General features: G+C 33.4%; 1 protein-coding gene across 1 annotated transcript in view; it reads left to right on the top strand.

The window, feature by feature from the left end:
- Positions 1–12263, top strand: part of PGAP1 (post-GPI attachment to proteins inositol deacylase 1) — a 70805-nt gene that overhangs the window by 23856 nt on the left and 34686 nt on the right. Inside the window, exons 5-10 of the mRNA XM_052635581.1 lie at positions 372–529; positions 3966–4018; positions 4840–4906; positions 6767–6872; positions 7511–7566; positions 9006–9089. Coding sequence (XP_052491541.1) covers positions 372–529; positions 3966–4018; positions 4840–4906; positions 6767–6872; positions 7511–7566; positions 9006–9089 — 524 coding nt within the window. The remainder of the gene's footprint in view (positions 1–371; positions 530–3965; positions 4019–4839; positions 4907–6766; positions 6873–7510; positions 7567–9005; positions 9090–12263) is intronic.

The raw sequence follows: 12263 nt of genomic DNA, 5'->3' as shown, positions 1-12263 counted from the left end.
AGATCTGCAGCTCCTTCGCATAGGAAACTTGTATCTTTGGAAGAATTTGGGGTGTTTCTATATTATGTGGCTTATGAACAAAAAGCATCCTTGTGGAATGTAGAGACCTGTTTGCTATAGACTTGTCAAAGCTAGTAAAATTGGGTTATCTTTTTTCTTTATTGATATGTTTGCTACCCACTGCTGGGGAAAGTAGAATATGTGTAAAGATAACTGATTTTAGTCAAAGTAGAGAAATGTGGATGGCATTGTTTATAGACAATTCAGGTGGCTTAAACAGAAATTCAGTTTAATGTTAGTATCATAGATAGGTTATTATTTCAGGGAATGGTTACTAACTTTTAATGTATGTCTTTTTTATTTCCCACCAGATTTTTATATGACTGTAAACAACTATTGGATTTTAAATGCTAGACAGATAAATTTAACCACACTTTCTGTAGCTGGAGGATTCCGGGATTACCAAGTTCGTTCAGGACTGACTTTTCTACCAAAATTAAGCCATCATACCAGTGCCTTATCTGTTGTGGTAATCTTTTTTAAAGATTCTACTGAAGTAGTAACATAATGGTCACAACGGGGCATGAAAGAAGTGATATGTGGTTGGTTGGAAATGATTGCTGAGTTGGTGTAGTGTCCTGTGTGTACATGTGTGCATGTGTGTGAGTGAGAGGAGAGAGATATGAAAAAATGTATGTTACTATTTTGGGAAGGCAGAGGCATGGATACTTATATCCATGGAAAGTGAAAAGAATATTAGAAACTTTGTGCAAATCACTCTTATATATGAAGATGATTGTTTCTTGTTCAAAGTAAGTGCCTATCCATTGATTAGAGTTTTAAGTATAGGAAAGTGTGGGCTGATGTCCAAGGGCCCTTTGTGTATCTCAGTGGTATGCTATATACAACAGTAGTAGAAGATCAAACATTTCACATACTCTTGAATTTTATACTTAAATGAAGGTTTACTAGTTTTAAAATTTAAAAATTAGCTTTGATACTTGGTAGTAGCTTCCCTGGTGGCACAGACAGTAAATAATCTGCCTGCCATGTGGGAGGCAAGGGTTCAATCCCTGGGTCGGGAAGATTCCCCTGGAGAAGGAAATGGCAACCTACTCCAGTATTCTTGCCTGGAGAACCCCATAGACAGAGGAGCCTGGTGGGCTACAGTCCACGGGGTTGCAAAGAGTTGGACAGGACTGAACGACTGATACTTGATAGAGCATCAAAGTATAGATAGAGACTTGATTAATTAACTTGCTACTTATTCTTCCCTGCTAGCACATCAGGTATTTGATCTTTAACTGGGATACATAGTTTCTGTAAAATAAGTTCAGGTTCCTTTTTAGGACTTACATTATTCATGTATTTTTAACTTTGAAGTCTTTAGTTAAGAGCTTAACTTTTAAACTCAGTATACACATTGTCTCTAAATATAACTCAGTTTAATTTCTACAAAGAAAATTCATAGCATTCCTTTTGCTTCTTAGATGATAGTTCTTTGTTTCCTAGTTCTCTTCATAAATATGCCTTTGCTCGGCTTAGCTACTATTGCTCTTCCTTAGATTGCTATTCATTAAGTAAATACTGAATGAAATACTAGATAGAACAAAAATTATTAGGCTGTTCTGCCCTTATCCACCATTTTCTTACTACTGGAGGAGCTATGATATAGCCATAATAGCTTTGGAACTAATTAGTACTAATTTACTAATTGGTAAACCTCTCTAACCTCATTGTTGGTGTGAATCTCGTTTTTTGCTGCTGAAATATTTTGGGCAGATATATTCTAGTTCTCAAAACTCTAAATATGAAATTCTTAGTAAAAATAGATATTTTAGTCAGATAAAATTGGATAGAACTTATTTCCTAGACTTGATCTGGAGCATTATGCTGTATTGATACCCTCTTCTGCAGCTTTTAAAGAATTTTGTTTTTTTTAATGGTGTGTGTACACATGCTTTTCTAATCAATATGTTAATGTCTTGTGTTTAAGGCAACTTGTGTATTTGTGTCTCTGATGAAAATATATTTTACTTATTATGGAACTTAAAGCTGGTTATTGTATAATCTGAGCTTTATTTAGCTTTTAAATATTTCATTATTTAGTTTTTAGCTCCCAAATAATCTTTAGTCTTTTATATATCTATATGTACATTCTCCTAAAAAAAAAAACAGTTATTAAGAAGTAATTTTTTAATGATTATCTCAAGACCAGTTAAAAGACATTGAACCCTTTGGGACTAAAAAACCATTCAAGTTAGAGACCTTAGTTATTTTAGTATGGTAGACCAAACTTCTATAATATTCACTTATGCAGATAATGGCACTTAAACAGTAGAATTTTGCATTTTACTCATTTAACTCCCCTAGGTGTGCATTTAAGTGGTGGGTGGTTTATGAAGGAGGCTCCATAAAGGACTCAGGCTCCCCCTTCTTGAATGCCTTACCCAAAAGTTTGCTTTAATCATCACTGTTTCAGCCCACAGGAAGGGAGGAGAAAGAGCGTGGAGGGAGAGCAGTCAGGCCTGGCAGTGGCACATATCACTCTCTTTCACATACTGTTAGGACATGACTGAAGCGACTTAGTAGCAGCAGCAGCAGCAGCAGCAGAGTACTTAGTCACATCTTAACGTAAAGAGACTGAAATATGCATTCTAGCTAACTGTGTAAAAATGGAAGATTTTGGTGGACATTCAGCAGTTTTTACCACAAAGATTATGAGCAGCTACCTTTATTATTTGTGTTGACTTTCCTTTTTTTAGCTCTAACACAGATATTAGACTGAAAGTAAATTAGCTTTGTGTCCTAGTTAATAGTAAATGGTGTCTACACTGAGCTCTTACTTTACTGAGAATCTAATGAAACCTTAGAACCACAGTGAACTCTGGTTGTCTCAGTTTTTAAAGTAAGTTGCCAGCAGTAATTCCTAAATAAAATATCTAACATTTATAAGTTCATTTAGTAAGCTGTAGATTTTCTTTCAACTGTAGAGCCTGGAACCCAAATATACATTGTTATTTGCAGAGTATCAGGATTACAATGACTCAGTGACTCCTTAGAAGTTATAAATACCTTTTTTTTTTTTTAAACTAGAGAGGCATGTTAGTCCTTTAAATTTTCTCACACATAGCATTGTTAGTTTCCTGTTTTCATTTTATTTTGACATTTCTAGGGAGAGCATCTCATTGTGTCTTTGACAGTACAGAGAGAGATGATATGAAAAATAATATTAGGTTTACTTAATATTCCCCCATTGTATGTAAGATGGTGTTCATTCACGAGGAGGTCATTACCTTGTATAAACAAATTCTCTAGTTCTTGGAGGTTGCTGATCATTGTTAGGAAACCTTCTGAAAATAGTTATATTTTTTACTAGGCTTTTGCCCTTCTGTCTCTAACCAGTAGTATATATTGCTAATCATCTAGAGATTTTTTTTTTTTTCAATGAAAGTCTGTACCCCACTTATAAAAGTCTGATTTGGTAGTTTTGTGATTAGGCATATTTATTTTGAATAAAGTCTCACCAGGCCTAGGTGTCTCTCAGATATATGCTGATTAGAATTAACATCTTAGAATTTATTAAGTGTTAGTCTAGTCAGAACTAAAGTGACTGAAATATCTATTATAATTTATACATACTCTATGACTTATTAAAAATTCATGAACTCAACCTCTTATTAATGAGGACTTAGACATTAAACTTTAGTAAGTAACCTGAAGAATGATTATTAAAGAATAATTTAAGCTTGACTAAGTAGTAATGACAAAGATAGTTATTTTATGCAGAAAATATTTAATATTTGGGGGTCACCTTTTTATAAGACATTTTTAAATGTCTGTGCATCATAAAATAGTGAAACTGATGTTACATGTTTCTAAATATTAGCCTATAAGAATTTCAAGCCTGTTGAAGAATAACAAATGTGCTTTTCTTAACTATGATTTTGTTTCTTTCCTTTTAGAGTTCAGCAGTGCCTAAGACATGGGTCTCAACAGACCACCTCTCCATTGTATGGTAAGTTAAGTTAGCTTATTTTGGCAGTTTGTGGCGGTCATCTTTTCTCATGAGTGAATTGATTGGTTTGTTATCTTTCTTAGAGCTTTATCTATAAGTAAATAAGGGTTTGGGAGAAAGATTAATTTAGGGGGTTAGAACTTCAACCTTTGTTCTTGTCTTGGTTTGACCAAGATGTCCTTGACAACCTATAAAACCATCCCTTGAAAAACCAGTAGCATTAGTCTCAAATGAAGTTAATGTCAAATGTCAAAATTTTGGGCTGTGTCATGGTTGGGCAGAATCAAAGACCCTTGTCCAATCACCAAACTCAGGGACTCGATTACTGCAGCATTGATTATTCTGGAGCAGCACATGGGAATTAGATTTATGCTTAATATAAATAAATAGATTAAATAAGGGTCAGGAAATACATAAACCCTAGTATCTTATCTCTGTGTCTATTGGCTTAAAGATTCTCTTTTCACCTTCCTCTGGCTGTGCAATCAGTGGTGTCGGGAACACAACCACTCAGACATGTGAAGATGGGACAGACAGTATGCCTGTGTCTGGGGTAGACATGGATATTTAGGGAAGACAGAACAGCCAGATACTTTTCTACTCTGAAATATCTGGGAAGATTAAATTTACTTTATTTAGATAGGTTTCAGCTTTAAGATGTATGCTTAATAATAATGATTTGTTAAATAATTTTAGAGTTCACAGCATTAAAGGAAATTTCTATACTCCATGAATTTTTTATGTTTTTTATCAAAGTATATTTATGTTTGTATCAAAAGTATATTTTTAAAGAGTTTCATTTGTAACATTTTATTCTTCAGGTGTAAACAATTGCAGTTGACTACAATTCGAGCATTCTTTGATCTTATTGATGCTGATACTAAACAAGTATGTATTTTTAAACTAAAAGTTACTTCAGTGAAGTAAAACTTTTTGTTAGAGCAGTGAAAAATTTAATACATTTTTTTACTTAGATGATAGTAGAAGCCTACACCTTATATTGACTGTGATTAGTTTCAAATGGAAATATCCTTGTTTATGTGTAATCTTTGATCAGTAGTAATAATTAAAAATGCAGTAAAATTGAAAGAATGAAAGATACCATAAATCTTCCTCAGTTCTTCCCTTTTACTGTTTAACATTTGATATATGTCCTTTTTTTGGTGGGAGGTGGAGGGAGAAGGAAATGGCAACCCACTCCAGTATTCTTGCCTGGGAGAAATCCCATAGACAGAGGAGCTGGCTTCCCTGGTGGCTCAGATGGTAAAGCATCTGCCTGCAATGTGGGAGACCTGGGTTGGATCCCTGGGTTGGGAAGATTGCCTGGAAGAGGAAATGGCAACCCACTCGAGTACTCTTGCCTGGAAAATCCCAAGGATGGAGGAGCCTGGTAGGCTACAGTCCATGTGGTCACAAAGAGTTGGAAATGACTGAGCGACTTCACTTTCACTTTCTTTGGAGAAAAAAGTTACTTTTATTTTTCGTATTTGTCATTATGGCAGGTTTTGAGAGTTCTTTCCCCTGAAGGCTCCACAATTCTTTGAGAAACTATTATGTGTGGTTTCTTTCTCAGTAGTTCTCTAGGTAATACTTTCCTTTTTATTGTGTCTTAATCTTGCTCCTGTAGCATTTTCTCTTAGGAATAAGGTAGTATATTCTTTTCTTTACTCCTTCAGAAAGCTGCATAAGTATTATCAGAGAGAATGATTGATAAAAGAAAGACACAAATTGATCTGTTTTACCACATTTTAAATCACAAGATGCCATATTTAAGTTAGTGTATTAAAGTAAATCAGCTTTATAGGTTTAACATTGTTAATATTGCAATTTTATAATCATGGAATGCAAACATTTTTTGCTTTTCAACATTGTTTTAATTGTGACTGTTTAGCTATGACCAGTATGTTTAGGAAAAATCCCATTTCAGCTGACAACAGATTTGTTTCAGACAGGTATATACTTTAAAAATGATATCAAACTAATTTTAACAAATCATATCTTGTTTTCCATTAAATTCTAAGATGAGAAAACCCTAATACTGGCATGTAATAAATTATAATTTTGGATGGGTAAGTGTTTTACAGACACATTTTAAGGGACAAATAGAAAATTTTGACTAATACTGTTAAGAATCAAAATACTATGAAACTGAGCTTTTTTTTTCCCCACAAACTCATATATATGATAAACTAAATATTTGACAATAAAATGTTAGGATATTTTGCTAAACATTAGACACTAAAATGTTAGGATGTTTCCCTGCTTCTCAAGAAGCATTCAGTTTAGGAAGAAAAACATACATACATACATACATACAAGGGAACTCTAACTCAAAGCGACTCTGTGCAACCCCAGTGGGTTGCCATTTCCTTCTCCAATGCATGCAAGTATAAAGTGAAAGTGAAGTTGCTCAGTCGTGTCCAACTCTTCGCGACCCCATGGACTGCAGCCCACCGGGCTCCTCTGTCCATGGGATTTTCCAGGCAAGAGTACTGGAGTGGGGTGCCATTGCCTTCTCTGGTTATAAGTGCTTAACCTGAGACTAATTACGGACACGACTAAAGCGACTTAGCAGCAGCAGCAGCAAGCACTTAGAAGAGTGCCTGGACCAGAGTTAACTGTTGACTTTATTATTATTGGAACTTCCCTGGTGCCTCAGCTGGTAAAGAATCCACACTTGAAACAAAGTTTCATTAGGTCATCACATTGGATATAAAAGGATACAGAATGTATCAATGTTCTTTCTAGATAACTCAAAATCCCAAGAAGAAATTGTCGGTTTTGAATCACCATTTTATAAGACACCCAGCAAAACACTTTGAGGAAAATCCATCAATAATTTCTGACTTAACAGGTTGGTAGTAATAACATTTTAATTTTAAGTATAGTTTTGGATATTTTAGGTAAATTTGTCATTAGCAAACAAACTCTTTGTAATGCTTCCGGTGTTATAATCCTATTATATTTTATTAATTTCCCTGTGCTGATTTCTTGTGAGGTTCTTGACTAAGGGAAAAGATTAAAAAGCGATGTGTAACATATTGCTGATAAAAATTTTGTACTGAAGATAATATGACAGTAGCTAGGTTTAAAAGAATTAATTTCCTGTTCTCCTGACAGCCACATAAAATCAATGCTACATTATTCTTGACTTAGTTTCTTAGTATCATTCTTTAGTCTTCCGGTTTAATAGCATATCTTTTGCTGGTAAATTTTGTTTTTAATATGTATGTCATACTCTACTTAGGTTGGAAAATATTTGTTTACTTCTGTTGATACTTCTTAGAGTTACACACCAAATAGTTTTTAAATGCTTCATTTGATCTGAGTGCTGGTGATGAGTATATGGAGAACATCTCCTTGGATTTTATATTTTAAAATAGCCAGTATTCAGGGAGATGCTTTTTTCAAATCCTGTTATGATTGAGAAGTATTCAGTAAAAGAAATCATTTAATATTTTTTTAAAAGCCAAATAATTTCTTTTACCTTAGGAACATCTATGTGGGTTCCAGTAAAAGTGTCCAAATGGACATATGTGGCTTACAATGTAAGTACACCACCAGTGGATTTAACAATTTTTTTCTAAAACATTTTAGTATTTCTCTTTCAAAGTTAGACTTTTTAAAGAAGATAACCACTTGTCTTTTCCCATATTAAATCAGTTTAGTAGTAATTCCCTAATATCTAGTCAGTGTTCAATTTTCTAGTTTTATCATAACTGTCAATTTTTTAAATTGTTTCCTTGTTTTTCAGTTTGCTTAAATCAAGGTACAAACAAAATCTACATGTTATTTGTTGATATATCTCTTACTCCTCTTTAAATTTCTAATATCTCCTTTACCCTTTTTTTTCCTTGCAGTTTATTTGTTGAAAGAAAAAGTCATTTGTCCCAGAGTTTCACAGTCTTGATTTTGCTGATTGTATTCCTGTAGTGTCATTCCATATATTCCTTTGCCTACCCCTTCCTGTGACTTGGTAGTTGAGTCTAGATGCTTTATGAGATTCACGTTTTTGTTTTGCTTTTCTTTTTACTAGACTCCCTTTTTGTGATGTTAGAAGCTATTATTGATGAAGAAGGCATAGAGTCATTAATTCATTTATTGCAAAAGTAATAAGACTGTGGTTTGATTATTCCTTCTTTATTAACTGAAATACTATATAGAAAATTTCTCATCTACTAAATTTATCTAGAGTGGAGCAAATAGTTTATGAGGGAAAAAATGATAATTCTTTTTATCTTTGGATATTATATTTACTGGTTTTCAGAATAGTGAGTTGGCTCACCAACACCCTCTATCACTGATCATAATATTTTTTTTGTGTGGGGGGAGGTTTCCTCTAGTGTTATTATGAGCTCAGACATTTTTGTGTTTCTGTCTAAACTAAAATACTAAAATTGTCCTATCTTTGATACTAAAATTGCTATTAAAACTATTCTGTCTTTGACCAGTGGAAGCCATTTCAATGTAGGCTCCAGGATCTTTTTGATAGAGCTGCTCTCTAGTTGTCTTTGATGTTTTCCTCACTCTAGTATGAGATAGTGTTTTAGCTCATGTGTAACATTTCCTGTCCCAGACCTTGAATCTAGCTTTTTCTCAAAGTAGCTCTCCCTAGTTTTTGGTGAACAATATCTAAAAACCGTAACTTGGGCACTTACAGGTGTTATGAGTAGTGATTTATCATTTCTAAGGCCTTTCCAGTGAACAGAGCTAAGAAGTGTCCGGTCATAAGGCCAAAAACCAAACCCAAACAGAAAAAGCATGCATTCATACAGATGCGTCCAAGACAAGTTCAGGTGTACAGAGTTTGTATTGTTTTGCATCTATATCTTCTTTTCATTCCTAGAGAAATGGTTCTCAACACCAAGAATGATAGAATTAAAATAATTCATTAGAATTCATTAGAATAATTATTACTTTGTCTGAATTTTTGAATTATGAAATTACTCTCACAATAGTTTTATTGTGTTTTCCCTCTTGTTTTTAGGAATCTGATAAGATATATTTTACATTTCCCCTTGCAAATCATAGAAAAATCTACACTCATGTCTATTGTCAGAGCACCATGCTGGTAAGATAATTGGTACACTTTTATGTACATTTTAAAGGCTGACTATTGTTTATTTTAAAAATTCAGCTTAATGGGTCTCATCTTTAGCTATGAACTATTATTAAGCCCATTTAATTGAAAATTAACTGGGACGGAGTATTGATCGAAAAGTACTGATCAAAATGTTTCTGTAACTGGTATACTGTTAGCTTGTACTTTGCCTCTAGCTTAGGTTTTTCACCCACTCTACCTTAGTTTCATTGTGTTTAGGATGAAGGAATTCAGTTCAGAGTTTCTTTAGTTCTAAAATTATGTTAGTACTTTATAGAATAGATACATTTAAGCAAAACTGTTCTCTGTTTTATAAAGTAAATCCTGTTTTTCCATTGATTTCCATACTGAAATTTGGAGTACATTTTATACCAAATTTTCTCTAAAGTAGTTTAGTAACTTTGTGTTACAGTGTTACCCAGATTTACAGTGTATGATTATTTTGTTTGTGTATTTCTTTTTAATGAGTACCTACTATGCTACAAATATGTTAGATGCTTTAGCATCTTTTCTTATATTAGGACTGTTTAATAATTTATCAACACTTCTTTCTTTCAGGAATTTGTCTCCCAATTTGGGTGCTTTGCTCTCTATTCTGATTTTTTTCCCTCATATCCTAGGATTCTTCACTTTATATTTACATCTTTCAGAATTTAAGTTCCCTCATTTCCTTTTGCTGGATTATTTGTATTTTTTAGGACTAGGAGCTAATATGTCGCTTGGTTGGTTGATACTGCCATTTGATATATAGTAAAGTCTTTAGAAGAGTTGGTAGGCAGGCATTGTGGGCTAGATAATAGTGAATACTAATTTTAGTGGATTTGCCACAGTTATGCATCTCTCAGCCTAAAATTTGGATGAACAGTTTATCCCAAGAGAATCTGGCCCTGAGGGTGATGGCTTAAACATCCACACTATTCCAAATAAAAATGGCAATATTATATTGAGAAAAATCTTTGCCAAAGTGCAAATTTATCTATTTGGTTCATTGGAGGATCCCTTTTCTGTAATAAGATCCATGGATATATGGAGAATTTAAAAAAATCTTTTCAATTTTTGTCATAGAAGTTTTCAAACATATAAAAGTAGAATATGACTGTTACACAGCTTTAACAGTTATCAACACTCTGCCATTCTAATTTGATTTAATCCTTCCTCACTTTTTTTGACTGAAGCATTTTTAAAGCAAAATTCAGGTATTTTATCATTTTATACATACATATTTCAATCTTTCTAACAGATAAGAATTTTACACGTTATTATAATATCATTATTTTATCCACCAGCAGTAATTACATATTCCTTAATGTCATTTGGTATCTAGCCCATGTTCAATTTTCCTTTGTTCATCTAAGTTTTAAGTTGGCTTATTTGAATCAGAATCTAAAAAGTACATACATGGCATTTGATTCATAGATCTTATGTCTATTTTATAACAGTCCCCTCTTCTTTCCTCCCATGCCATGTATTTGTTTTGGGTTTAGTTGATCATATTCTTGTGGTATCTTTTAACATGTATTTCTATCCATTATGTTTTCTGTAAACTGGTAGGTAGGTAGATCTAGAATCTTGAATAAATTTTTTTTTTGATGGGAGTGTTTTATAAGTAGAGCTGCATACTTACCACATCGAGTGACAAAAAAAATCAGTGCACTGATTTGTCAGTGAACTCAGGTCCTACTGGCATGATCCATTATAAAGTTCCTAGTCAGTCCTTCATCTAATGATTTTAGCAGCTGTTGAAGATGTCATTTTTTTTTTTACCATAGATAGATTTTTTTTTAGATCTATAAATTTTATGATCAAGTAGCGTTTTCTTTTCTGTATACTTCAGGATTTAGCAAATCCTGAGTAACTTTTTCTCTGATTTTTAATACAAGCTTTAGAATTAGCTGAGGTAAGAGTGTTTACTAGATAACCTGAAGTTGTTCTTTTGATACCTTCTAGGTTTTAACAACACTGTCTTAGGGTTGGTTTGAATAACACTGTATTCAATCTGTTAGTGACTGAATCAGAATTCCCTAGACATCAAAATAAGTAGTTTGGAATATTGGCAGTTTTCATAATAAAGGCTATCTTTGATATAGGCTCCTTTAGTAGCTGCGAAAACCAATCCTACAAATGAGTTGGATCGAGAGGTTGCTAGGTTTTCTTTGTCTAGGCCCATGCAGTTCTCTTCCCTTGCCTTGTTTTGTAATGTCATGTTTTTGTACTGGAAAGCACAGATAACTGATAAAGAAGTCAGACAAGTATTTTGTCAGCAGTGGAGAGTAGAGAAGTACCACATTGTTCTTGTTTTCTTTCAACTTGCTTTTCTATATTCTTGAAAAATATCTTAAAATTTTACTTAAACTCCATGAGGGCAGAGACTCAATCTGCTTGATTCATCATTTTTGTTGAGGGCTTAGCATAATTCCTTGGCTCTGGATTAGGTTTTATAAATACTAGTAGAATGAAAGGGTTGATACTTTTATTGCCCTGTCTATATACTAAGGGATACTAAGGAAAAAGTTGTGCTGTCTCAGCAGTGTTTCTTATTCTCTTATGCCCTGGTAGGAGTTTACTATTGTTAGATCTTGGAGCACTGCTCTTACTACTTCATTAAAAGTTGAAGTGACAATCTTTGGTGATAGTGCTTTTAAATAACTGAAGCTGAATATGTAATATTGTTAAAATACCACAGCCATCTCTGCAGTATTCCCAATCTGCACTAATAAAGTAACAACTAAGCTTTAGTCTTAAACTCTTGGAATTATGTTTCAATCCAAGCACAGTCTCAGTTGCGTAAAAGTTATCTGTCTTGTAATCAAATGAGAACTCAGATGATAAACTAAAAAGCTCTATTAGATTATTATTTTTAATTACTTGGCTTGACTCTGGCTTTTTTCCCCCCTCTTTGTATGAAAGTCCACTTGTAGTTCATTCTTTTTTTTTTGTTAAAATGTAGGTTACTTTCTTTGTAATTTCTATGTAATTAAAATGTGGACATTGCTGAACTCTAAATGTTTGTTCAGAAATTAGACTTGCTTAGCAATATGCTGTGTAAAGATTACCCATCATTTCATCTCTCGTATTGCTGCTCCAGGTTACTTGCTTATCTGTCTGTGTTAGGTTTGGACTTCTTTGCCTACCATTGACCTGTTT

This window comes from Budorcas taxicolor, chromosome 2 (genome assembly GCF_023091745.1).
Source record: "Budorcas taxicolor isolate Tak-1 chromosome 2, Takin1.1, whole genome shotgun sequence".
Lineage (NCBI taxonomy): Eukaryota > Metazoa > Chordata > Mammalia > Artiodactyla > Bovidae > Budorcas > Budorcas taxicolor.
Note: the sequence above shows the minus strand (reverse complement) of the source record. Positions and strands in the feature narration are given on the sequence as shown.